Source organism: Perissodus microlepis, chromosome 18, assembly GCF_051167445.1.
Source record: "Perissodus microlepis isolate ML-2025 ecotype Zambia chromosome 18, ASM5116744v1, whole genome shotgun sequence".
Lineage (NCBI taxonomy): Eukaryota > Metazoa > Chordata > Actinopteri > Cichliformes > Cichlidae > Perissodus > Perissodus microlepis.
Genome location: NC_140478.1, coordinates 14,715,108 through 14,742,208, shown reverse-complemented (window position 1 = coordinate 14,742,208; position 27,101 = coordinate 14,715,108). Strand labels below are relative to the sequence as shown.

Here is a 27,101-nt window from a genome sequence, read left to right as displayed (position 1 = left end):
TGCATGTTGGATTTTTAGAAATCAGAGTAAAATGCAAAGTAAAGCTATCAAACTTTGTGAGTGAACAGCATTGGCATCATCATTCACTGTCACGCTGAAAATGTAGCCACTGCCAATCAGATGCCAGATGATATTGCACTGTGGATAAAAATCACAGTGCTGTCAGTTTTGGTAAGTTTTACAAAATGAAGTGAAATGAATTCCCAAACCATGACTGAGCCTCCAGCGTGTTTTACAGATGGTTGTAAACACTCACTGTTACACCTCTATCCTGATGTCCTCCATACAAAGTGATGATGGTTTGAACAGAAAGTTTGGATACACTCTGGATTTACTCCATAAGACCTGCTACTGATTTTCAGATATATCATAGCCTTTTCTCCCTGTTTCCCATCTTGGCAGCCACTCTTCCACTGAGTCTATATCTGATCAGGCATCGGTTAATAACTGTTCATCTGCTGTACAGTTTTAATACATAATACAGTTTTATGTCTGTGAAACTGTTATCTTTGGCATTTTTTTCTAGATTAAACTAAAGGAATTGGAATGTGTATTCATAATATGTATTTTTGCAATAGGCTGCTAGAACCAAAAGTGCCAGAAGATATATAATTCATGTGTTACATGTAGACACCATACTAATTCATCTTTTCTGTTAGGTCCCCCTTTTAATGCCTGTCAGCTAGTCTGCGTTAGTTCCATGTTTGTGTTCATGTTTTTTGTTTGGATCTTTAATCTTTTCTTGTTTTGTGTTCTGGTTGGACTTTGTCATTCTCTGGGTTCTGGATTCTGCTTAGATTTATTTCTGACTACCTGTGTCCTGCATTTGGACCCACCTCTCTTAATTACCAGCCTATTAAGCCCTGAAGTATAACGAATCAGCATTTTCATTTATAAAAATTTTCTTTCAAACATCATCTTTTCTTATGTTATTAAAAGAAAAGGGCACCAAAAACATCCAAAAGTTTAACTATGTGAATCCTGACTCTACAATGTGCCACTAAGATTATTGATATAAATTATGGCTTATTCCAATCATCTGTTTAGCACTCATGCTCACACTGCCAATATTTACTGGAACATTTATACAGAGTACTACCATAGCTAATTATTATATTACTGCAACTGGAGCCATCTCCTGCTGCAGCAAGTCAGGATGACGGCCATGACGAAAGCAAATTAACAAAACTGAAAACGAAAACTGAGCCGTGTCCTTTGTCTTTAAATGGCCACAAAGCCTCCTGGAATATCAGCTCCCCGAATAATCAGGATCATTACCTGGTATGTGGGACACTGAGAATTTACATCTTCATAAACTATCCCTCAGTAAATCATCTATTATTAAATTCGGCAGTCAGAAATCATATTATTTGTCTGTGGGTGATGTGGCATTGGATTAGTCGATGAAGTGACAAGTGTTTGTTTGTTTGTTTGTTTTGTTTTGTGTTGCTTGGGTGTACTGCAGGCTTGTAGGTAAGCAGCATTTTGTTGGTTTGCCAAAAAATAATTTGTACGTACCAGGTAAACCAGACTGAATATGACAACTTGAATGCAACGCGAGCTGGATCAAAAGCTGCAGCAGGCCAGATGCAGCTGGAAGGCTCTGAGTCACATGTGGCCAACTGTCACTTTGTCATGTTTACGAACATGTTGAGCTCAAACCCCCCAGGAGCCACTTCACCTTATTATTATTATTTTTTTGCCTTTTACCTGACATAACTGTGACTTTTGAATGCATTTGAATGTCCCTTGTTCTTTTGAAGCTGGCACCCCTACCAGCTAAGCATGTCGCTGATTTTCTACATCACGGTGTTGGCTAAAAAGTGAAAATAAAAAATGATCTCTCTTTTCTGCAGATGTAGGTCACACTCTATGTATCCTTGCACATTCCCATTTATTTCACCATTATAAGAAGGACACCCAGGACTCATGGTTCCTATTAACTGTCTTCTTTTATTAGAACCCAAACCTCTCTCTCTAAACCTGCCATATGTCTTCTCACTCTAGGTTTAAAGGGCTCCCTCCAGAGGATGCAACTCGAGTATGTGGATGTGGTCTTTGCCAACCGGACAGACACCAATACCCCCATGGAGGGTAGGTGATTGCCAACCCAGACTTCATGGGGCTGTTGGGGGGGAGTTGAGCCAGCGACAATACATGTTGTTCTGTAACATGAGAGGGTGAGAAATTCTGATGAAGCCGCTGCCCGTACTGGACCAGCGGCCTTTGGCTTTGACCAAAAGGGGGGTTTGTTTTTGCGGTCAGGTTTATGTGTTTTTCCTCTGACATATCCCCGAACATATTACAAGTAATATGACAATCTTTCCTCGTCTCTCTTCCCTCTATTTTAGTCCACCAGTCTCCCTCTATTTCTCTTCTGTCTCAGCGGGATCGCTAGCTTCCACAGGGTCTCCAAACTGCACCCGCTCCCAGCCCTCCCTGCTCTTCAGAAGCAGGATTATCCGGCCCCTATGGGGGAAGCTGGTGTATTTTTGGGTTGGTCTCACTAGATACAAGCCCTACTGAGTGCTATTTTTCTTTAACACTCTTGCACTTCCTTTCCCACACATCTACCTTATGTTACCGCCATTTATTTCTTTTAGACACTTCCAGTTTCTTACTCTATTATCTCTCCCTTGCCATGTGGGCATCACAGATACTTGAGCCCCTTTTCTGTCTTTCCACACAAACTCTCAAACCGCAGGTAGTATTTGAGTGAAAGGATGGAGGCGCCCTGATCTCACTGAAATATTTTCCATTCTTTCGTCTTTACCCCCCTCCTCCTTCCCCCTTCGCTTCCACCCGTGGGAGCCAACAGACTGTGGGAGGCCGGTCTGTCATAGCGATCGTTCCAGGGTCCTTGCTGTCACTGGTACCAGTGGCTGGTGACTAGCAGGCAGACCCCGCAGCCTTCTCTATCAAACCTTTTAGTCTTTTGCCCCCTGCAGATGAAGTCTCTTCAGCTCATGTCAAGAATTGTGATCTGATTGAGAGTCTGACAAGATGATAGGAAGTGAACAGAGAGAGAGACGTCAGCTGAAAAATATATCCTGACAAATGTAAAGCAGGCAGGCTTTTATCACCTCTGCAGCACATTTGGCCCATTAGTCAGCGTGCGAAATTGGTCTTGTTTGCTTCATAATTTAATACAAAGGAGCATGGCTACCCTTCTAAATCATTGTTAGGGTATCAGTCATCCTTAAAAACTTGAGAGTGAGGGAGCGAGGATGAACCTCGTGCATGAAGGGACTGTTTAGCAGATCTCTCCGTGACTGACACTCCAACATCATGCTGCTAAAGCTTTAACTGCATTAACAGCAAAAACACCAAACAGCAAAACAGCACTGTAGTTTCAAATATGCCACTGAACAGGTGAATCTGCATCCATCTGTGTTTGCATTTGTTTTTGTGACTTTAACTGCTTCCGACTTTGTGTGAGACAGCTTGCGTCCCCGTGGGGACCAAAAAAGTGATGTCATGGCTGCAGAGTCTGCCTTTGTTATAATCATTGCTTTTCTTCTCCCATCGAGTCATGCTTTTCTGCACCCGTGTCGTCTCCCTGCTTGTTCTTTTGTCTTTTTCTTTCTTTCTTTTTGGCTCGTATCCAGTCCAACAGCAGGGACAGACCAAGTGCGTGCTGCAAATATACAACTTCTTCCTTCACTCTTCCCTTTCTGTCTCCCCTTTCTCTGACTGCTCTTTACTAGAGCAGCTGTCAAAGTGATGAGACGCTATGTGAGTTTTTCTCCAGCTGAATATGACAAGAAGGTTCTCGAAGGAGGGGCGTGTGTGCCACAGTCAATTCATTGAATGAATAGGTACAAGGGTAGCTCGCAGAATAACTCGCCCAAATCCAGCCGCAACATCGGTACCCAGTCACTCAGAATCACATTTGATTTGAGAGAGGAGTGAAGCCATTCAATAAGCTGAATATGAAAATACCCCAGACCAATTGAATAAAGAACAGAATGCAGAGGCAGACAGACAGAGCAGCGAAGAAGACATGGCATCAGTAAAATGATTTTATATCAGTCCTTCCAGCCGAGTGTTATTCTCTAGAGAGCAAATGAAATGAAACCGCCACAGCACACTGAACATGAACCCCTTAGCTAGCAATGCAAAGTGCCAGGACATCACCTCTCTCTCCTCAACTGTTCATTACAGAAGAAGAGCATGGAAAATGATCTCACCTACTCAGCATTACTAAACGTATCTTTATTATTTCTTTCCCCACGCTTTTTTTCCACAGCCATATAACTTAGAACGGGTCTCATCTGTCACTGACAATCTTCTGTGATGTGACATATTTCCATAAATAAGCAATATTTTTAGTTGTGTTCTACGTCCCCGCTGTTAGACGCCTCACTATAAAGAAACTCTCTGAAATGACATCCTCAGAGATACCTGCCCAGACAAATATGGATATCAGTGGGAGTTGGAGGCTTTCTTACACCCTCTGTGCTGCACTGTGATACCTGCCGGCTGAAGCTGGCCAATGTTCCAGACCTTGGGGTGTGTTGCTGACTAACTCTGGCTAGCAGCCAAGCAGTTTTTAAGTTTGATATGTTTCTGTACTAATGAGAGTGCTCTGAGATGCGTTAGTTGGATTTTGTTAGCTTTGCGCAGAGCCTGTTTCTATATCCCTTTTCCTCTGTTCTTTGTGTGCTGGGCTAATTGGCTTCTGCATATTTGTGCAAATGCAATCTCGGCATCTAAATTGTACACTGATGTCACACATTCATTTTTTCGCGTGTGCGCTCTTCATTGCGTGTTTTTGCCCACAGCTTCACCCACATCACCCTCCAGGAAAACACTGCGGTGTGGGTTTTTTTTTTTGTGAGTGGGGTGTCAATGGTGTTTGCAGCACATCTCACCTGAGCACAGGATCAGTGTGGCATCTGCTGTTGGAGCTGATGACTCATCGAGCCCTTGTGGCAAGAAACTTTATGTTAAGACTTGAACGTTTCAATGAATCAAGGTGTCATCTTTTTTTTCCCCCTCCCGGCATTGAGATGGATTATACGTGTATTTGCAAACTGTTATTAACTGTGTGTGCCTCTAAGGTTGCTACATGGTCCGCAGCATTTTTTTTTCCTTCTATCTTTACATCCCTCCAAATCCCTCCCTCCCTTCCTCCCTCCATCCCCTTTGGAGCAGATGTACTGTTATTCCTCTACCCTCCCACCTGCTTCACCCACATGCACACTTGCTCTCTGTCTCTCACAAAGCTACATTTCGGTCTAGAGAGAGAAAACTACTGATGAAAAGGAATCGCTCTTTTTTTAATCACACTCTGCCGCGCTCTCATCTCCTCACCCTCATATCCAGCCTTTCTGCTTCACATTTTGCATGCAGCATTGTACTAAGGTGGCAGATGGTTTATTAATTCCTTTACAGACTGAAAATAATCTCATGAATTACTTGATCACACTGCCTTTGGTTTCTTTAGTAATTAGAAAGTTTGCGTGTAGCATTTAACACACACACATTCAGAATAATAGCTGTTTCTCTTCATGTGTTAGATATCCTTTGAGAAAGTACTTCGCAGGGGTTTTATTAAAAACTATTTAACTCTTCCACTTTTCCAAAAACCGCTACTTTCCTGCCACATCCTGAGGCACAAATACACAAATCACTGAAGGCCGCTGCTGCTGACTTCAGCCCCTTCAGTATTTTTGCTGTGGTTTCCTCCACGGCACAGGCAGCTGAGTCTTTTAACCCTGCAGCCTTTGGCCTCATTAAGTAGTGTGACCCCAGCAAACAATATCTGCTCACACATGGGTTTAAAAGAAGAGGGTGGACACTTCAAGGATCCACTTATCTTTTTCACTGCCCTGCAGTTTTACCAAAGGCTCAAGTTTTAAAGCTCTGGAATCTTCTTTGAACCTGCAAGTCTTCTCATAATTGCGTTATTACCTGATGAGAGAAAAAAACTGAATTTAGTATTGCTGTAATATAATTTCTATGTTATAATGTGAAAATAATGCAAGTTAAGCTGTTGAGACAACCTCTCAAATTTCTAGCATGGCTCCATTCACTGTTCAGTTATTGATGATGCACATATCTGCTCTTTAATGTTTGCAGAGATAGTCAGAGCAATGACACATGTGATCAACCAGGGGATGGCCATGTACTGGGGGACATCACGGTGGTCTGCCATGGAGATCATGGTGAGTGACAGAAAAAGGTATTTACCTTTCCAGGACAGAGTATTTATTTTAAAAATGAATAGGCGTAATAGGTTGATATGCACTCACTGGTCACTTCGATAGTTACACCTTGCTGGGTTAAAACCCCTTTTGTCTTCAAACCTGCCTTCATGGGTGGAATCCAGTGGTTATTTGAGTTACTGTTGACTTCCTTGAAGTAGTCTGACCAGTCCTCTGAGCTCTGGCATCAATAAGGCATTTTTCACACAGAGATCTGCTGCTCACTGGATGCTTTCTCTTTTTGACCTACTCTGTAAAACGTACAGATGGCTGTGTGGGAAAAATCCCAGTAGATTAGAAGTTTCTGAAAAACTCCACCATGCCATGCTCAAAGAAAGTTAAATCACCTTTCTTCCTTATTGTGATGCTCAGTTTGAACTTCAGCTGGTAAGCTTAACAGATCTACATGCTTAATACACTACATTGCTGCCATGTGATTTGGCCGATCAGATATTTGCATTAACAAGGAGTTAAACAGGTGTATCTAATGAATTGGCCGGTGAGAGTACATCAGGTTCTTTTTAATCCCTGTTATGATTTTTGACCATGAATACAATAAAAAAATCAGACAGAGACATGCAGTGCTCTCTATAAACTTTACTTGCATCACTTTTATGTTTTGTATATTTTATAATAATTTTTTTTATTTAAATTTGATTTCATTAATTAATTTATTTACTTGTTTCAATTTCCATGTCCAGTTTAGTTTTGTTTCAGTTCATTTCCAGAGTGGTTTGATTTGTATTGCGTTGAAAATCCTTAGTGTTATCTTGTGGTAACCTCAGTTTTCTTAATCATTAAAAAATGTAAAGAGGGGCAAAAGTTTCCCATTCAAAATAGATATTACAATATAAATGCATCACTCATTGAAGGTAGTTTTTAAATTAGCTGAAGTCTAAATAAATAGATGTACCATTTACAATGACTAAAACTATGAAAATATCCTTTATATTTTAAAAAAAAAAAAGAAAATCTTTTAGATAGTTTTGTGAGTACATAACATTGTTTCAGTTATTATTATTCATAATTTATTTCTGCTAACTTCACACCTTAGTTGTAGTTTTTTGTTTAATTTACTACAATAACCCTGGTTAGGATGTGCTTGGCTAAAAAGAAAAAAAACCATAGTGTTGAAACTGACTGACCACTGACTCTGATGATCAGCCTCACATGTGATGTTTTGCATGGATAAACAAATGTGAACAGAGTTCAGTGACTAAAGTGTCTAAATTTTGTTGTTGTTGCTGAAGCTGTCAGCGCTGTGAAAGATGTGCAGTTTCCTTGTGCTATACAAAGAACAGCGGCGCGATAAAAGTCATTAAATACAAAGAGTCAGTCTTACACATTACCTTATCACTTTCTGCCATCCTCATCATTCTGTCCGCTCCACATTTAGGAAGCGTATTCTGTGGCCAGGCAGTTCAATCTCATCCCACCAGTGTGTGAACAGGCAGAGTATCATTTCTTCCAGAGGGAAAAAGTGGAAACTCATCTTCCAGAGCTCTACCATAAGATAGGTAGGTCTTAAGGAAATTTTTCTGAATATCAAATTTGCCTAATTTGCTTGTTGCTTAATTGTGACTGTGATCTTGCAGGTGTGGGTGTGGTCTCTTGGTCACCTTTGGCCTGCGGGATCATCACAGGAAAGTACGAGAATGGTATCCCAGAATCCTCCAGGGCCTCGATGAAGGTACAGGTTAAATTTGACCTCTGTGGTGCTACATATTTGAACTGATATTGGGGACAATGTCAGTTCAAACTAAACAAACTAAAAGTAGGTATGATCATTTCCATTTCACAGTGAGACAGTGTATTTGAGACAGGCCATGTTTAGCTTATCAAAACTAAATAACAGCCAGAATTCTCACAGATGGGAGAATTAAAGATGAAATGAGCCCAAGATTCTCAATTACTCTGAGAACAAAGTTGTCAGGTGGCATCGATGAGAAGTGAAATTCACTTTGTCTATTTAAAGATAGATAATTTGCTGCCATCCAGTTCTTTATAGCATTAATGTGGTCCTTAAGGATAATAATTTGGTTACACTCTGGTGTTTAAATGGCATGTACAGGTGGCTATCACCTGCATAACAGACTTCAGAGTCACTCAGGATGTTTCCAAGTGGAAGTATATACAAGGCAAAAAAGATAGGCCCCAGGAGTGAACCTTGGGGTACACCGCAAGATAAAGTAGCAAAAGACTGCACAGCACTCAAAGGAGGATACCAGAGGGGAGGTGGGAAGGGGTGCACGTTAGGTTGAGAAAAGAAAAGTGCAGAAGCACCTTATGGTCTCCATAGCAATCAGGATGTTTTTAATTTTTTAATGTTATTTTTTAATTATTATTAATTAATATATTTTGTATTTATGATTAATGAACTTTTTTAATAGAGTGAATGATTTATTTGTTTAATGTTTATTTGTGTGTGGGAGCAGTCAACCACATAATGTAAGAAATTCCTGCAGGTTTAATAAAGTTTCATTAATTGAGGACACAAAATTAGCAGAAGCAACTGAGAGAGACAGAAAGGGAACAAATCCAGACCTGATCTAGAGATGTTAAGTGAAGTTATACATCAGGATACTATGATCAGCTGTGTCAAAGGCAACAGAAAAATCCAGCAATGCAAGAACTGAATAATCATCTGCCTATCTTTGCATGTAAATCTAACACATCTGCTTTCACTGCTCCTGTAGCCATACCAGTGGTTGAGAGAGAAAATCGTGAGTGAGGAAGGGAGAAAACAGCAAGCCAAACTAAAAGAGCTGGCTCATATTGCGGAGAAGCTTGGATGCACTTTGCCACAGCTAGCCATAGGTAACAGATAGCGTCTGCTTAAACTTTTATTTTTTGTCAAAGCAAATATATGTCTTTGGAAGTTCTTTCTCCTTTGATACCTCATTGCAAGTCTGAGATTTCTCCTTTCTCTGATCTTCAGCATGGTGCCTGAGGAACGAGGGAGTGAGCTCAGTGCTTCTGGGGTCCTCCAGTCCAAGCCAGCTCACAGAGAACCTGGGAGCCATTCAGGTACAACATCATGTCAGTGTAATCTCTTCATTAGCTGGTCTTGAGGCACTGCGTTATCATGACGTACTTTTCCTATGTCATGTTCATTTTAGGTGATTCCAAAGATGACAGCAGGCATCGCCTCAGAGGTGGATCATATACTAGGCAACCGTCCACATAGTAAAAAAGACTACCACCATTAGGATGGACATGTTTTAGTGAACTATGCTCCCAAAGCTTATCAAAGCTCACTTTTCACAGCCATGGCACCAAAGGGTGTGCCCAAGATGCTTGCGTGTGTGTATGACTATGTATGTGTGTGCGTGTGTGTGTGTTTGTGTGACTATGTAATGTGTTATGCTTTGCTCCTTCAACCAGTACTCATTAGCGTAAAGTGAGCTACTTGACAAAGCATGCATGCTACAGCTAAAGTAGCCAGCCACTGGAGTAAACAAAACAAAGACAAAGGATCCAGTGAGATAATTGCTAGTGTGAAAACTTCTTCCACTCTTACAAACATTGCAGGAGGTGCTGAACCACAAATTCAGAAGAAGCAAAACATTATTTAATTTCAACATACTGTTTGTTCAAATTACTCTCAGTGTAGGTGAAACAAAAACTTAGAGGAATATGCTACCCCATAAGCATCGCATGAAGCTCAGTAAGTACACCAACTGCAAAGCAAAAGAGGATATGTATCAAAATGTGTGCATTACAGAAGTCAAATGTACTAGATGTGTTTTGGAGTGCAAAAAAAATTGGGCCTGGTGTCAGCAAACTGGATGAACAGTCGTGGTTGCAGCTGGAGCTGGTCCGTCATCATGATAAACTGTTTCAGTACTGAATGAACTGAAATTCTGCTCACAGCATTTTTCGCTAATACCATGAGAGCTAATTCTAACAAAAACATGTTTCAAGACATCTGTACAGACTGTTATATATAAATATATATCCTTAATAAGCAGCTATGTCAGAATGAGATTTCTGCCTCCTTATATTTTTTTTATTTTTTATTTTGGTCAGTTTCACTTATGCAAAAGCACCTCAGAGGGTACTTTCCTACTGCGTCCCTTTGACCCCTTTCAGTTTGTTCTCTGCTGGACTTCCTGTCAGTAGTGATCATGTCCGATTCGTTCAACTTTGTTTTTTGTTGTGACTAAGACATTTGTCTAGTCTAAGGGGGTGCTTGTGAATTGAACAAACGAAAAGCCATGTAGCTAGTGAAGAGAAAAAATAAATAAAATGAAAAAATGACACCATATGGACCCCTGCAGTAACTGCACCTGGAACTTGCTGAATTTTTGCCCAACTTCTCCCAGATGCCAGCTTTATGTAATGGGATTATCTTTGTTATGTTTGTTCAGACATGTACTTGGTGTTGTTCATCAGATACATGAAAATAAAAAAAGTTAATCATTCTGATGTGATATGTTTTAAATGTATATGATTATTTTTCTATTGATGTTATGGATGCCTTAGGTTTTTTTTAAACAAATGTCAATACATCAAATATTGTTCCCTTACTTAGAATATAAACTGCAATTTAAACAAAATAATCTCATGCTTCTGCTGTTTTGTTTGTTTTGTTTTAGTTATTTATGTATTTATTTGCCCTTAGCGTAAATTTAGATTTTCTCGCTTTATATTAAAATACTGATAATATTTTCCCTCTAGAAATTGCATACGCTTTAATTTACTCATTCATTTACAGTATTTTATTTATTTTATTTTATTTTATTTGTCATGCTAATGCGATTTTCCTGTTTCCAGAGGAGGGAAGCCACTCTTCGATTTTGTGTGTGTTTGCGTGCGATTACGTGGAAACAACATATACATATATATATATATAGAGAGAGAGAGAGAGAGAGAGAGATCTATATGTGTATATGTATGTGTGTGTGAGAGAGAGAGACCGTTTACGTGAAGCCCTTTATTTCGGTTATTCACACTCCACTTGAATGCAGCAGTAATTCTTTTTGCGTGACTGTGCTGCCATGGTAACAAAGGCGGGCTGTTCCGGGTTAATTATCCAATGAACTTTTCCTGGTTCGTAGCTGGACGTTTGATTGGCTCCAGAAGACGTCCTGAAAGCATCTACTCCACTGACGCTTGAAGCCCGCGGTTTACAAAAGACATTGTTGAATTGAGCGAAATAATATCACGTTAATAAAATGTACTTTTAACCGAGGCTGACTTGTTTGGATGCTGACGTCGACTCCGGGTATAGCCTAAAACGTCGGTAATTTAACACAAATCAGAACTGACCGTGCAGCAGTGAAATTGTTAGCAGCGCTAACAATTTCATTGCTAACTTGCAGTAGCAAGTTAGCAAATGGCTAGTTAGCCACAGTGCGCAGTGCAGGTAACGTTACCTTGTCAACTGGCATTAACTCAAACAGCCGTGCCTAACAACTAGGAAACGAGCTGAGGTGAGTCTTGAATGCTGCAGTATCTGAGCAGCGTAGATATTATCAATAAATCATGTCCTGTTGCATAAACTGCAAAGTTAGCCTGTGATATTAAGCTGTAATTGCTGCAACCACTGATTCTGTCATTTATACTTGAGTCAGCTATTATCAACGCGAGCTACATAACAGCAACAATGTCGCTGTCAACTGAGAATCGTTTTGCGGCTTCGGGAAGCGTCGTTGTTAAAGGACAAACTATTTGTGTGGTTCCCGACTTCTCGTCTGGTCACCTGGAAGATGACTTTGACCTGAACAGGTCTTACCCGTGTACTCGCAGACCTCTGTACAAGGAGAGGCTTTTAGCCTTTCAGCGTCGTTATGATCCGGCTTCCCTGACAGGTAAATTTCAGCTGTGTTGATTACAACCAACAGAAATGCTGCGCTAATAAATTCATATCAAGTCAGTTTTGATATGACGCCCCCACCCCCATCACTGACGGTTTTGATTGGCTTGTGTTCTTAAACTAAGGGGAATAAATTGTATTTAAATCAGCTTATAACACCACTTTTTCCTACAGGTGATCATTTTCACATTGGATCTTCTGTGGCCACAAAAAACCGCCAGATGTGTAGTTTGCTTCCTTCTTCTCAAGCTGGTTCCTTGCCACACTTGTCTACTATGTCAGAGAGAGAGGAGATGCTCTTCAGTCAGCTAATGTCTGGTGACTTTGGCCTGCCGGGGTATCCCTCTGCCTTCAACCCAAACAAAGTCATTCTAACTGTCAACCATAAAACTAAAAAGGTACTGTGTTGTTGACTTAATGTGGAGGGAGGTTGCTTTGCAGCACAGGATAACCAGCATTTCAACTGTATGAACTGCTTACTTTATTAATTATTTATTTATTTTAATTTCAGGTTTTGTCAGCAAATGAACAAGCCTGCAAGCTGTTTGAGTGCACAACTGAAGAGCTCATTGGAAAAAAGCTGCCCTCCCTCTTAAAGAAAACCAGTCAGGTCCTGGAAGAAGCACTGGAAGAGGATTTTCCACTAGTCGATGGGACTGTTGTAGCAGCGTCTGGAAAAGTGGTATGAAATTACTTAAAACAGCATGAGCCATTGAGTCAGATTTCTTTAATCTACACCATAGATTTATTCATTTAATTTGTTTTGGGTTTTTTTTCTTTGTTTGTTTGTGTTTTGGCAGGTGGATGCCCTGACTTTATCTGGAGAGGCGCCAGTGTCTGTGTACACCTACAGACAATCACAGAATGAAGAGCACTTCCTTCTCGTGATGGAAAATGTAGAAAGGATGTCTTCCTTTTTGTCCTTCTCAAGAGATGTAAGTACACCCTTATTTAGCATTCTTTTACAAATGTAAAGTAATGTCTAGCCATAGACGTGTACATTTGTCACTTTCAGGGCAGAATCCTAACCTGTGATTTGGCATTTGCCCATCTCCATGGATACCATCATCCCGAGGAGTTAAAAGGAGTTTTTGTGAAGGAGCTAATCCCCTCTTTACAAATCCCCCTCCGCAGTCATGCACTGCCCAAAGTAAGCACACTTTTGAACTGCTCTGCTCAGCTAAGGAAAACTCGCAATTTTAACCTCTGCTTCCGAGACCCTTTTTATCAATGTGCTGCTCTGACATTTTGGTGGCATGGATAAAAAGAAAATTATATCCCTTTTTAAATGTTTCTGTAGTACAATTTTTTTTCTATCTGCTTTCAGATGCTGAGGGTTCAGCGAGTGTGTGGTAGAAGCAGAGAAGGTGCAGCAGTCCCGCTGTGTGTTAAACTTCAAGGGGCGGTGCAGTGTGGGAAACCCCAACACCAGCTTAATGGGACTGGCTACATATACCTCAATGACAGCCTTGAAATTTCATCCTCATCAGGTAGTTGGCTTAAATTGTAGGACAAAGCTATGACCAATAGATTAAAAACACACTCACTGTTGTGCACCCAGTGGGTGTGTGGGTTATGCACCCACACACTGTGTTGTGCTGTACATTCCAATGAACATTTAAACTTCTTGCAGTCCAATAGAGGTGTAGGTTTTACATTGTGGGGCTTTTCCTGGACAATTTAAAGTTGGAAATGTACTAATATGGCCCTTACAGATCAGATGTGGTGCTTGCATTGACAGCTTTCAGGCAGCTTTAATGTTAGTGGCCTTTTTCATGCCGTGTCTGTGTCCACTATAGTGAACACCTGTTGTTTAGTATCCTCAAGTCTGATGTTTGTGTTTTAAGGCAATAAATTCACTAATACCCCCCCCCCCATGTCATCTGCTTTTATATATCACTTATGCTTTCTTTAACTAATTGTGCACTTTGAACGTACGCTTGGACTTTCACAGACGTCAATGTGGACAGCACTGTCAGCCCAGCCCTAGAATACTCTGGAACAGTTTGGGTGTTTGCTCCTGTCAGCGGTCTCCTTCTGCTCCACACTGATGGTTCTATCATCAGCATCCACAGCCACCTGGCCCTCAGTCTGTTTGGCTACAGCAAGGACGAGCTGCTGGGGAAGGTCAGCCAATGTAACCACTGAACGTGGATGTTTGGACTGAGGACCATCCAATCCTCATAGATATTGCTGTTTTGTTATCTATAGAACATCACTTTCCTGATGCCCGGTTTCTATGGGTGGATGTCGGACTCGGACAGAAAGACCAGATCCTTCTCTGATTCTCATGCAGAGGCCCCTAAAAGTCCTGCAGCATCCAGGATATCAGGAAAATATGGTGAGTGTTGGAATATGTAAGGTACTTATTTTTACCTGTCATGCAGTATTATTTGTTTGCACTGTGCATCACTTAATAGTTTCTTATTTCAATTTTAGACCCATCCTCACTAGTGGCAGGAGACATGGCCATGGTGCACCGAGCAGCTCTGGAAAGGACTTCAGCAGGGAGAGGCAGGATCTTCACTGGCACCAGCACGATGCTGGATAAACAGGGCAGCGCTCTGTTTGCCCTCTCCCCTCCTGCTGTCACCTCAACACGTGTGGTTACGTAAGTACGCGGGCACATTAAAATCGTCCAGCTCACAGGCTCCGTGATTTTAATGTGTATCAATGATTTTATCTGGTAAGTCATATCCGAGGCTTTTAGTAGCCTTGGATATGATGGTGATTAATTCTGACAGGAGGTTTTATGCCAGCAGATATTCAAATTCACTGTACACTTTAAACAGAATGAGTTTGTGTACTCTGAAATGCTGGACAGACAAAAGCTGCTGTTGCGACAATCAGGTGCCTTAAAGCCGCAGGCTGCATGTATATTTAATGTGCTTTGCAGTAAATCTGGAAGCACTCCACCTCACTGGTCAAGCCTGATGGTCTCACTGTGTCTCCAACTACTCAATAGACACTGAAACACTAATTACATTTTCCCCAGTTAGATTAGCTGCTTATTGCTTATTGTTTCTGTCCTTTCTGTTGTTATTGTTTTCACCCCTAAAACTTGTATCTGAATTAGACTCGTAAAGCTTTTGTGACTGGAATGTTTTCCCCAAATTTCACAGTCATGATTGATTCATGAATGATTGTGATGCTGGAATACCTCAGTGTGGGTTAAGTGTGTTAAAAGGCCTCTCGTTTGCCATCTGTTGGACAAATAATGTCACAGCATGCCTGGTATTTAAAAAATAAATTTAAAAAAAGTAGAGATTTCTAATATAGTGCCTCTTATTTAGAATTTGAAGAAATAGTAGCACATCGTTAAGTTGTTCCAACTGAATATTATTGTTTACCAACCTTTTATACAAAATATGTATTTCAGTACTGAGCTTTTATTTAAGCTAAGCATTTACAATTTACAGCATGCAGATAGAAACTTGCATAAGTCCTAAATCTTCAGCCTGTGGGGGGAATAAACAGGCAAAGACTTATTCACTCACTAAAAATGTAACTGCAGAGACAAATGAGCTGGGAGTTAAGGCATTCGTTCTTGTATATGCTATTACCAGTGCTTGTAAGGTGAAATGCTTTGTTTTTTTTATACTTGCAGCAACCCCAAAAAACAAGACATCCACAACACAGATTGCAGTTTTGCATATACATTTTTGATTTCCTAGGAGAGACTTCAGATACATTTTCAGTAAATATTTTGCTGGTGCAGTTTGCCTGTAGCTTTCTTGTGTTGGCATGGAAAGAAAAGAATTGGATTGAAACAGCCCGTCTTTCCTCAGGGCCAATAACACTGCAGAGCTGATGGAAGAAGCAGCTCAGGTAGCACCATGCTGTAGTCAGATAGACAGTGTGGATACTACTCAGGCACTCCTCAAGACATTTACCTGGGTGGAACTTCCAGATGACGACACCTGCCGCTCTGTTCCCACTGAACCATCGCACCAAAAGAGAGAACAGCAGCCGGGCAGTGAAGTTCAGAAAAAAGATGAACCCGCCCCTGAGAATATCCCAGGTGTGACGTAGCTCTGCTGATGTTTTCTTTACATAAATGGAGCTCAGCTATAAATACAATGTACAATGAAAGTTTTTCTTCTTCTCTAGACTGTCCTGCTGGGAATGAACATGCTGTTGATAAGATTAACGACAAACCTCCTGATGTAGGAAAAGATCACCGTTCATCTGCCTCTGTGCTTGAGGAATCGAGCTTTGAAGTCATCTCAATGGAGAGCCGGTGAGGAGAGATATTTTTCAGTTATGTGGGTAAGATGAGGCCCTGAAAGCCTCCGATGTGCCTGGTTGAAACGTCAAAGAATCTAAAGATGCTAATGAGAATGTCAGCGCTCGCAGTTACGTATATCATACTTTAAAATATCGCACAATGACAGGAAGAAACAGACGAGTTTCAGCCTGTAGCTTAGAAATGCTGTCTCAGTCATATTTTTGGCGTCTTTAGTGGATCAGCACCTTTTTCAACTGTATAAGCCTTTTTCAATTGAGCATGCTTCCTTTTTGTTTAGTTAGACTTCAAAGAAAACTAGAAACATTCATTTCACATATCATTTGCTATACTAACACCTGGATGTGTTTCTGTGTTTTTAATGCAGTATTTGATTACACTGTCAAACATTTATTTATTTATTTCCTTATTTCAGCTTTAGACGTTTCCTTCCTTTACAAATATATTTTTCATGTATTCATGTAACAATGTTTTGGTTTTTCTAATTTAATTTCCTAGGTCTTCTTCTGGCTTCTGTGAACACGGTGGTTCTGATCCAGCCCAAGCAGTGGACTCAGCCAGTGTCTTTCTGGACCTAAACAGCAATGGTGATCTGGTTAGCCGGGCCCTAGCGGAGCTAGACCTGGGTGGTAATATAGAGCTGCTCAGTGGCGGAGGAGGCAACAATGACACCCCACACTCTGTGGCATCATGCGATACAGCTGAGCTCCTGCGGACTCCCTCCCCATGCATGGTGCTGTCTGACCAGGAAGCGGGGCCCAGTGAGCCTGGGGACGTTGCTGCTGTGGAGGCCAGAAACAAATCACCTGAAAAACTTGAAAAGCATAAGGATGAGCAGGTTCACTGGGAAGCTGTCTCTGCAATTCATCAAGGAAAGGGCCAAGAGGGCTGTGAACAAGTGAATACTGGGATTCAGTCACTAACAGATATGCCTGCCACATCAACTCCCAAGAAACAGAAGGTGTATGGACACAACCAGTCCTCAGATGCCACATGTATAGTGGAGGGGCGATTTGAAGGAAGTGGATACCACAGAGACGGCACAAGAATAGGTTGGTGTTAAACTGTTTACTGTACTTTAGATTCCTCCTAAAAATCAAATGCAAAGCAACAAGTATTTTTCTCTCCTTGTGTGCAGATGTGCTGTGTGATGTGTACGGGACTAACCTCCCAGATGGAAGCTCCATTTTCTGCATGTGGATGTGCAGACTCAGCCAGCAGGGGGCGATGTCACAAGCGGATCAATCACTGCACGACCAAACAGCAGGCAGTCTAGGAGAGGTCAGTGGCTGTAATGATCTTAAGTCTAGGTCAATAAAGCATGGTTTTTATCTTATTTATATTTTAATGTAAACTTCATTAGAGGCGGTTGTGCTTTTAACTTGGTGATCATTTACTCGTTTCTTCATGAAGAGGATTGGTGAGGCCAGTCAGGGGGAAGCATTGCGCTCCACCATGGACCTCGAGCAGTCTAAAGCCTGTGATGGACAGTTTGAAGAAGAGTACAAGCCGATCAAAGCTGTTGGTAAAGGAGCCTTTGGATTTGTCTGGAAGGCAGAAAGGCGCTGCGATGGGCAAGAAGTAAGAAAAATATTGGGGGGGGGGGTTGTTGTTTGTATATGTAGTTTTTTTGTTTTGTCTTTTGCAGAAGATGACTTTATGACCTACTTTAAAAACCTACAGGTGATTGTGAAGTTCATCAGCAAGGCCAGAATAGTGAGCGACTGCTGGGTAGACGACCCAATGTTAGGGCGAGTGAGCCAGGAGATCGCCATACTGACCCGAGTGACGCACCATAACATCGTTAAGGTGCGGTTTGCATCACATGACCCTGTCGCAAAGTTTCCAAAATAATGTGTTTTTAATCGTGAACTGTGTTGCTTCACATCATACACCTGTGTTGGTGTCACTAGGTGCTGGAGGTGTTTGAGAATGGGAGTTACTTTCAGATGGTGATGGAGAAACACGGAGATGGTTTGGACCTTTTCGAGTTTATAGACATGCAGCCGAGGCTCGATGAGCCCCTTGCCAGCTACATATTCAGACAGGTACACGCACAGCCAGAAAAATACAACCGTGTCAGGCGAGTGGGCTCATAAATGTGACATGAAGTGCTGATTTGTTCTTTGTTAAAATGCAGCGTCTGTCTCTTCGCAGATTGTGGCAGCTGTCTTCTATCTGAGGACCAAGAACATCCTTCACAGGGACATAAAAGATGAGAACATCATAATTGACACATGTTTTCACATTCGACTGATAGATTTCGGCTCTGCTGCTATAATGACTCCTGGGAAGCTCTTTTATAATTTCTGTGGCACCCTTGAGTACTGCTCCCCAGAGGTGCTACAGGGAAATCCGTGAGTATACACTATCTGTTAATTCTTTTTCCTTTTTTTTTTTTTTTTTTTTTTTTAATGTATTTTATTAAACATGTAGGTTAAATAGCATCCTTCTGTTTAAAGAAGTCACTTAAATTATTGAATCTGAATGCAGAGTCTAGTTAAGAGTTATTTTTACAGTCCTAGATTACATTTATGACCCATTGAACTCATGAATTGAGCTCTAGAGTATACAATTTTAAGAATCTACCATCAGCACTGAATTAACTTGCTAATAATTGTAGGCTTCTCTCATAAGTGGGCTTCTTTTTGTAGCTATGAGGGTCCAGAGTTGGAGATGTGGTCTCTGGGGGTTTTGCTCTATACGTTGCTTTTCAGCGAGAATCCCTTCTGTGACGTGGGTGAGATCCTGGATGCCAAACTAAATCCCCCGTATCATCTCTCTCCAGGTACACAGCAGCTGGTTGTGATTTCACAAAATATGATCCTTTGAGTTTATAGAGACGATTTTGTCCAGTCAGATTCTGAAGTTTTTCTGTGTATTCTCTCAGAGCTGGATGATGTATTACACGGGCTGCTTGACCCTAACCCAACTCACAGAATGGATTTAGACCAGCTGCTGCTGCAGTCCTGGATCAGCCAGCCCATTTCTCTATCAGAGTACACCTGGGCAGAGGTGGTTCCTGAAAATCTGAGCTGCTGTGAGTACTCTTAAATGGTACTGTTGGTCTAGTAGGTGTCAGACCTTTTCTGGTAATCCCCACCTCAGGAGGTGGAAACAGTTTATCCCTTACACCTCTTAATACTCATCACTCTGCAACAATAAAATAAGTGCATAAGCATCAGACCACTTTGATATTTTTTCCCCTTGAAATGTAATACAAATTCAACTTAGTTTAACTTCATATTTTTCCTTTTCCACCTGCACCACAGTTTGAGAACCTCGTTGACAATCGTTAGCTATGTTTTAATGTACTGGGGCCTCTGATCTTTTTATCAGGTTTACCGCAGCACCAAGAATCCAGTCCTAAGGCGTACATCGGGCAGAGCTCATTTTCAGGCGGTGGGGATGACACTCTGCCTGAGGATGACGAGGAGGAAGATGAGGATGAGAGGTTGGAGATTGCAGCCCTGAAATCGGAGCTGCATAAGTACCTCGTTGAGGATTAAAGACTCTGCTTAAACAAAGCGAAGCCTTCATGCGAACTGTCAAATCAACTTTTTTATCTGGAGTCACTGAACAAAGATATAAATGTTGAAGAAAAATGAAGTGTGCCTCAATGATGGGACGCTGCTGTCGGGACTAAATATGAGACAAACAGACTTCTGACTTAATCATGGGTCGGTCACACTGTGCTTGTTTCTGTGTTCAGGATGTAATGTTTTATTTATTTTTTGCAGTTTGAGGAAAAATTAAAGCAGCAAAAAAAAAAAAATTGTGACAGTTTAAATTATCACCCAGCTTTACTACAAAAACACAACTATAAGCTGTTACCTCAGAGAAATCACACAAACTCATTAAAGTTAAAGAAACTCTTGATCCAGCTTTTTTTTTTTTTTTTTAAATAATGGGCAATTTATATTCATTGTTTTATTCTTGTATATTTTAATTAAAAGTGTAAGAATATCTGATATTTATCTATTTATTTTTATACATCAATAAATGTATTGCCACAAGCATGTTCTCTTCAGTCAGGTAACTGCTACTTAAATTTATATCCAAAACACTAAATGGCTGCAGTACTTGTTGGGGACACATTTATTAGGTTCCCAGCTGGTGTTAAAGCTGTCAGATTAACAGCTGCTGTTATTTATAGGCTGCCATTTCCTTCACAGACTTTCATGTTATTTCAAAGTAAAGAGGAGGGTGGTACTGCAAATATGTCTTCGTGAGTACATTACACCAGCTACAGACTGTCAGCTATTCCAATAAAGTTGAAGATGTATTTTCACTGTGTATTTGTGAAGATATGAGCTCCTGAAAAGTCCTTATAATAACACTGAACCATTTAAAAAGCCCAGACTTTACTTTTTTATGTATCCTGATTGCATTCACCATACTGATTCTCATCTAAAAATATGTTTTGTAATTAAAAATGATTAACTCATGACATTAATAACATGAATTGAGCACCATATCGTTACTCAGGGCAGGAAAGCAATGCCAAAAAGTGCCCTAAAGTCTCTATTTAGACTGTTGACTTGATGATTGTTGAAATACAATCTGTCAAATACGTCAATCACGAATTATATCAAGCAACTTTGAGGCACAATGCACAGGCCGCAATTAGATCCTGGTAAAGTGACGTTTGAAGGTGTCATTGAGGTTAAAAAACATGTTTCCAAAAAGCACTGAATTTATTAGTACAGTCACGCAGAGCCATAAGGATAAAACAAGTAATTTCTTTATTTTATTCGGCATTGTTCATAATGTCCATCAGTTTCTTTAAGGTCCTCTTCTTTTTGGGACGACACAGGCAATTTAATTAGGAAAATGTCTGTCTTATAAGATTTCTAAATCATGGTCACACCATCATATTTGATTAGCCGAATATATACCAAAGACTGTAGAAAAAACTGTTTTCTACAGTCTTTGATATACATACACACGTAGCGGAACCTTTGTACTCTTTAAGTTGGAAGACGGAAATATTTCGATAACGGAGAAGCATGGGAACCCGTGTTGCTGTGAGTCAGGTGAAGTATAAATACAAACTATTACGATTTAGTATCTTTTTCCTCGAAGTAGAAATAATTAGAGGTGCAACACTTTTAACTGAATGGACCCATCAGTAAAAAAAAAAAAAAAAGGAAAGAAAAGACTGACATTTATAACCTTCACGTCTGCTAACTTGAGCTAATGATAACGGCATATTTTCTGCCCCCTCTACCGCTGCTGTCTGTGAGGGTTTTAAAGGCGTGTATTTTTCCACAGGTACTACGGTTGGCTGTGAGAAATGCCACCATATCTACACTGTGTCCGCGTCAGTTTGGGAGATACTACCTCCAGTCCAGATGGTGTTGTTCCTCCACCAACCAGGCAACGCAGCACAGTCAAGACTTGAATCCTCCGAGTGAGATCCCGGTCACTGAGCTGTCCCTGCGCTCTTTCATTGATATGGGCTTCACAGAGAGTCAGGCAGAGCAGATATACGAGTCTCTGGCCAATGTCAGAAGAGGAGATTCTGCCAAACACATCCTACCAACCCTCACAGCTCTGTTTGTCTTGGGCCTCAACCCGTCGAGTGTGAAGAAGTGCCTGGAGAAATGTCCTGAACTTTACACCATCAAAGAGGCACAGCTGCAGCAGCGCATAAGCAACCTGCGGAAAATAGGCTTAGTTGAAGGTAAAGTGTTGCCTTTGCGCAGTTTTTTTTTTCTACATTAGATCAAGCATAAAATTACTGAAAATATATGAAACTCGCATTTTACTCTATTTCTCCGTAGGCAGCCTTCAGAGGGTGGTGGTCCATTACCCCAGGATCCTGACTGTGCCTTTGAAGAGGGTAAAAAATGTGGTGATGTTTCTCAAAGAGAAGTGCCTGTTTACTTCCCAGCAGGTCACAGACATCATCAGAGATTGTCCAGCAGTGGTGCTGGAGAACTTGGATCAGCTGGAGTACAAGTTTCAGGTGAGCAAGTGAATTGTGTTTGCTGCTTTTTGTTAGGTTTTGGTTTGGATTGTCAAACAGACCTGTCCAAACAGACCTTATACTTGGGTTCTGTGTATTTAAATGTGTAACAAACAACGGTTACCATATTATTACATGAAAGATCCAAATGTGAATTCCTAGATGTTTTGATTAAGTTATCAAAGATGATAAGCACAGTGGGCAGATACTCAGTAGCTCTATTCCAGTAATAATAGACTGAATGTTATTTGTGTATATATATATATTTTTTTTTTTTCAGATCTGCATTTTATAATCCTGTGAGCACTTCTGCAGTTCTCTTTGTACAGTGCAGAGCAGAGATGGGCAGTAACGCGTTACTGTAATCTGATTACTTTTTTCAAGTAACGAGTAAAGTAAGGGATTACTATTGCAAAAACGGTAATTAGATTACCGTTACTTTCCAATCGGAACGCTGCGTTACTGCGTTACTAAAACCGTGATTTTTTTTTTGCGAGAATGTCTCATGACAGTGACGTAAGCGAGTGCGACGTTCGTGACAACAGCTGTGTGCAGATCAACAATGGATCATATATCAAGTGCGGGAGAGAGTATGAGCGTGCAGCGTTTAAAGCGTGGAAGTACTGACCTTACTTTGAGTTTGATTCCATAAAAAGTGACAAAAACATTAGCGTCCATTAGCATTGTGCGTGGGAAGAAAACTTATTTTTACAGCGAAAAAAACCCTAAACAAGCTCCGAGTGCGCAACGACGTAATGGTAAACTCACAGAGAAACTCGCGGATTCTTCCACTGACCGCTGCGGCTCACCTGCACCAGGGTAAACCTCCGCCTACCCCACTCCTGCTTTACAGGTGAAAATAGAGCAACAGGACCGCTAGTCTTTGATTTTATTTATTTTCTGCTGTGTTTTACTTGCATCTATTTGAAAGACTGAGTGTAAACGCAAAAAATATTTTATTTTATGTGCTGGAATGTGCAGAAAATAGGTTTAAATGTTAAACTAATTTTTTCAAGTCAGAGAATGGTGCATATAATTAAATTTTTGCTTGATGCATAAAGTTAAAAGATCAAAACTGATAAAACAAGTTTAAAAAAAGAGACTTTTCCATTTGATTACATTTTGTATGATGGATTATGCAGAAAAAGTAGAATTGGGTTGACAGATCTATCGCTTTATCACCTATTCAGGTTGTAAATCGTGTTTTTAAAAAGTAACTAAGTAACTAAGTAATTAATTACTTTTGAAAATAAGTAATCAGTAAAGTAACGGGATTACTTTTTTGGGGAAGTAATCAGTAATTAGTTACTGATTACTTTTTTCAAGTAACTTGACCAACACTGGTGCAGAGTGGGACAGTGCGCATCCGCATTGCACTTTCCCACATGAAAGCATACCGTCCTTAAGATCAGCTCAGAGTTTCGGAATAGGAGTATCTCCTGTTTCCACACTTTTATATGTTGTCCACTTAAAGCTGTTGTCAAACTGTGTACTAACTGTGTTGACCGGCACATTTTACCTCCTCTCTCCACAGTACGTCTACTTCAGAATGGGTGTCAAACAGGCGGAGATGGTGAAGTGCCGACTGTTACGTTACAGTCTGGATGAGATCCGCTGTCGACACACTTTCTTGGAGCGACGGGGCCTCTATGAAACCCCGGACAAGAAAGGACAGACAACGATCATCAACCCCAATCTGGACAGCGTCCTTAATGTTGACCAGGACACCTTCCTCGCGCACGTCGCCCAGGCGTCAGCAGAGGAGTACGACGTGTTTAAAAGACTGGCAGCCAGGGAGTGGCAGGAAGAGGAGCTGCAGCAGGGCAGGACCGAACCTGATAGTGACGATGAGGACGACGATGATGAGGATGACGATAGAGAAGCAAAAAGTGGATATGGCAAAAGGAGAAAGAAGTGACTGCTTGTTGAACCAGTCTTTGTTTTTTGCTTTTTAGGGAAGTTCCCTAGATTATTATCTAAACCTGGGATAACACAGGAAGAGCCTTTTGCTGGGGTTTATGTTAGCGGTTTCATCAGGATGTAAGACGTGAGGACGTTGGTGTGAGACTGTGGGTCAGGTCTAACTTTGGGTGAGGAAAAATGTCTCCCACATAATTTATTTGTAAAAGTGTCACTAATATTTTTGACTTTCCTTCATTGACGGCATAAATTAAATTCATTTCAGAAGCTTGACTTGTGAGTCGCATTGAAAACTGGAGATGACTGCCAATCCCTTTAAGTGAGTTTTCGAATAAAGTCAAATAAATTCTTGAAAACCAATCCGATTTACTGGGCAGAAAACGCTATGAAAGCTACGGTGTGGGGAGCTCCACCTCGTTACTACGTGACAGCTGAGTGTTTGTAGCTCTCTGCAGCCCCTATACCATCTCTCTGAGTCAACAAAGGGTACATTCAGAAAGAGCCGTCCAGTTAGATGAGTGCTGCAGAGCACCGTTTTATTTATTTGAGCATTAACGGATGTACGCCACAGGCAGTTTTTTCCATTTTTGAGCCTCAGGTAAGATCACTCACCTTTGTTCAATCGATAATTTGTCAATAAATATGTTTATGTAGTCATTTCTGGGTTTTGTTTTGCTCTTTTTGTTTAGTGTATACAAATTTTGGTTGGGGACCTGGTTATCATGGTTGTGGTGTTCAGCTTAGTTATTTTTATTTATTTTTTGATGAGTGAAATCATGATGTTGCACCTGATTTGTGAGATTTCACATGAAGAGAAGTTGATGTTCAGGGTCCATTGTTGAATATTCGTTCATATTCGAATTCTGCCAACAAGCTTCTGGCCGCTCATTTTAATTGTTAAGTAGACTAAAACAATTTGACTGGACTGTAAAATAAAAATGGCATGTTTAAAAAGCCGGAGCATTAAAGTGTTAGACATTACTGTTTTTTTTGTTTGTTTGTTTTTGTTTTTCCAGCCTGCAGCCTAACAAGGTTATCATTGTATCAAACACACACAGAGATATTATTCATGTAGAGATCACATTTGCTCTTTGCAGCTTTTACGCAAATGCATAAATATAGACTCGAACCATATTTGCATGTAGTTACAAGTAATTTATACAGTTTCTTACCTGCTCATCCAGTTCAAATTCGCTGGGTGGATTAGAGTGGAGGTGTATCCCACCTGTATTAAATGTAGTGCGCTGTGGACATTGATTTATGGTGTTTTTCTTTCACAGGACTTGGCTGGAGAAAGTAGGGACTGTGATCATAAAACACCCCTGTGTCGCCATCTGCACTTCCTCTGTGACTCACAGGTACAATGACATCACCGATACCAATTTCAAACATCACGCAGGAGTGGGTGGAGGTCCTGGAGAAATGGCACCTGGATTTGTTTTTGATCCCCACAATAGTCATCACTCTTGCCACCTTGCTGGCCAGCCCTGTTCTCCTGGTAAGCATTTTCCTATCCCGTCCCCTCCGCCAGGAGACGCGTTACCTGCTACTGGCCAACATCCTGGTGGCCGACCTGTTTTTGGTCCTCCTCAACTTGGCCACGTTGATTTGTAACGCCTTGAGAGCGCCGATGCAATGGTTGGGTTGTGAGCTGGTCACAACTCTCACCGTCACCAGCTACTGCTGTGCCATTTACACGGTCACACTCATGGTGGTCGACACCTATGCTGCTGTTCGCTGGCCTCTCCGTTACCGTGACATTATTCCACCTTCCCGCACCTACTGCATACTGGTGGGGGTGTGGGTGTTAGCAGCCATATACCCTTTCACAGTGATGATCAAGACGCAGGTAGCGAGTGGGAACTTCCATGAAAAGCTACCCGTGTGTCTGGTCCTCATCTCCCTTGGATTCATTCAGGCCAGGAACATGACTGGGATCTACATCTACTTCTTCGTAGCTGCACTCATGTGTTCACTGCTCATTTCTTACTGCTACATTCGCCTCTACATGATAACGAGGACACAGGGAATCTGGCATAGCCGCTTCTCCAGGGCCAGGGTCACCCTGCTGGCTCACGGGGTTCTGCTCCTGCTCTACTTTGCCCCAGGCTTCCTTTTTACCATGGAGCTCGTTCTAATAGACAGGAAAGACATACCTCAGGATGTTCGCGTGTGGGTCTCCACAGTCAATATGTGTGTTTTTATGTTGCTGCCCAGGGTATTTGCTCCTTACCTGTATGGGATCAGGTACAGAGAGATCTCAGACACAGTAATGCTGCTGCTGCTGCACCAGCACAGGAGACTCAGCCAGGCCGCAGCTGCCTAAAGACCTGCTGTGTTTTTGAACGACTTCTAAAGGGTCAGAGTTTTATCTACATGATCTGTAAAAATGCCAAGAATCAAACTGTCATAGAGAAACGCCGCATTTTATTTTATAGTTTAGTCTGTAGGAGTTAGATTTCACCGAATCCAGAACTTAGACTCTGTGTTCCAGCTACATTAATAATGCAATATAATGTTTTATTTGTATAAAGCACTTGGATTTCTTTCTACTTTCTCTGTTTGTGTCAGGGGTTGAGAACTGTGTTGCTGCTCTGTGGATCTCGGTCAGAAGATGCTGAACTTCCCTGCTTTCATATTTATGTAACACACGATCCCGGGCCTCGGTTTTATGACTAAAGTAATAAAGCACTAAACTGTATTAGTTTTTTTAAAGCCTTGTTTGTCTAAAGCTGGATATCCACAATGATCCGACATGGCGAGAAGGGTGATGGATAATGGTGAGTCGAGCATCCTGGCAGCAGGCGGCCGTAACCAGTTCAGCAACTTAACAGCAGAGGAGCACATTCGTCCCTTCGTCTTGTAAAGCACAACAGGATAGTAGATGTGTTCTTTCCTCATGGCCTGGATCCCTGCACTCTAAACAACCTCACACTG

The 27,101-nt window shown here is 41.2% G+C and overlaps 4 protein-coding genes across 7 annotated transcripts in view; all 4 read left to right on the top strand.

Annotated features, from left to right (window-relative positions):
• Positions 1-10,637, top strand: part of kcnab1b (potassium voltage-gated channel subfamily A regulatory beta subunit 1b) — a 35,913-nt gene extending 25,276 nt beyond the window's left edge. For both annotated transcript variants that reach the window (XM_084911470.1, XM_084911471.1), the window contains 7 exons: positions 2,008-2,094; positions 6,085-6,170; positions 7,606-7,726; positions 7,805-7,899; positions 8,906-9,026; positions 9,148-9,236; positions 9,329-10,637. In XM_084911470.1, the coding sequence (XP_084767596.1) occupies positions 2,008-2,094; positions 6,085-6,170; positions 7,606-7,726; positions 7,805-7,899; positions 8,906-9,026; positions 9,148-9,236; positions 9,329-9,418 (689 nt within the window). In that variant the 3' untranslated portion in view covers positions 9,419-10,637. The remainder of the gene's footprint in view (positions 1-2,007; positions 2,095-6,084; positions 6,171-7,605; positions 7,727-7,804; positions 7,900-8,905; positions 9,027-9,147; positions 9,237-9,328) is intronic.
• A 111-nt stretch (positions 10,638-10,748) lies between these two features.
• Positions 10,749-20,561, top strand: pask (PAS domain containing serine/threonine kinase). 2 transcript variants are annotated; one of them, XM_084911468.1, is made up of 21 exons: positions 10,749-11,644; positions 11,786-12,022; positions 12,202-12,425; positions 12,539-12,709; positions 12,828-12,962; positions 13,043-13,177; positions 13,355-13,517; positions 13,982-14,154; positions 14,239-14,368; positions 14,467-14,638; positions 15,816-16,048; positions 16,138-16,267; positions 16,772-17,325; positions 17,412-17,554; positions 17,687-17,854; positions 17,957-18,082; positions 18,187-18,321; positions 18,431-18,630; positions 18,928-19,061; positions 19,164-19,313; positions 19,613-20,561. In XM_084911468.1, exons 2-21 carry the CDS (start codon positions 11,818-11,820, stop codon positions 19,780-19,782), a joined length of 3,651 nt encoding a protein of 1,216 aa, XP_084767594.1. In that variant the 5' UTR covers positions 10,749-11,644; positions 11,786-11,817; the 3' UTR covers positions 19,783-20,561. The 2 variants fall into 2 exon arrangements, with proteins under 2 accessions (XP_084767594.1, XP_084767595.1); XM_084911469.1 differs by lacking the exon at positions 11,786-12,022.
• A 661-nt stretch (positions 20,562-21,222) lies between these two features.
• Positions 21,223-25,145, top strand: mterf4 (mitochondrial transcription termination factor 4). 2 transcript variants are annotated; one of them, XM_084912038.1, is made up of 4 exons: positions 21,223-21,309; positions 21,548-21,959; positions 22,060-22,244; positions 23,779-25,145. In XM_084912038.1, the coding sequence occupies exons 1-4, from the start codon at positions 21,283-21,285 to the stop codon at positions 24,160-24,162; spliced, it is 1,008 nt and encodes a 335-aa protein (XP_084768164.1). In that variant the 5' UTR covers positions 21,223-21,282; the 3' UTR covers positions 24,163-25,145. The 2 variants fall into 2 exon arrangements, with proteins under 2 accessions (XP_084768164.1, XP_084768165.1); XM_084912039.1 differs by having other exon boundaries at positions 21,259-21,300.
• A 109-nt stretch (positions 25,146-25,254) lies between these two features.
• LOC146367551 (putative G-protein coupled receptor 148) lies at positions 25,255-26,879 on the top strand. Its single transcript, XM_084912040.1, has one exon. It carries the CDS (start codon positions 25,528-25,530, stop codon positions 26,488-26,490), a length of 963 nt encoding a protein of 320 aa, XP_084768166.1. The 5' UTR covers positions 25,255-25,527; the 3' UTR covers positions 26,491-26,879.
• The last annotated feature ends 222 nt before the right edge of the window (positions 26,880-27,101 follow it).

Bases quoted from the DNA above. Each gene is read 5' to 3' on its own strand.
- pask (XM_084911468.1), top strand. From the start codon at position 11,818: ATGTCGCTGTCAACTGAGAATCGTTTTGCGGCTTCGGGAAGCGTCGTT. The intron at 12,426-12,538 runs GTACTGTGTTGT...TTTTAATTTCAG, and splicing joins TCAACCATAAAACTAAAAAG to GTTTTGTCAGCAAATGAACA. The intron at 14,155-14,238 runs GTCAGCCAATGT...TGTTATCTATAG, and splicing joins AGGACGAGCTGCTGGGGAAG to AACATCACTTTCCTGATGCC.
- mterf4 (XM_084912038.1), top strand. From the start codon at position 21,283: ATGGGAACCCGTGTTGCTGTGAGTCAG. The intron at 21,310-21,547 runs GTGAAGTATAAA...ATTTTTCCACAG, and splicing joins CCCGTGTTGCTGTGAGTCAG to GTACTACGGTTGGCTGTGAG. The intron at 21,960-22,059 runs GTAAAGTGTTGC...ATTTCTCCGTAG, and splicing joins GAAAATAGGCTTAGTTGAAG to GCAGCCTTCAGAGGGTGGTG.
- LOC146367551 (XM_084912040.1), top strand. From the start codon at position 25,528: ATGACATCACCGATACCAATTTCAAACATCACGCAGGAGTGGGTGGAG.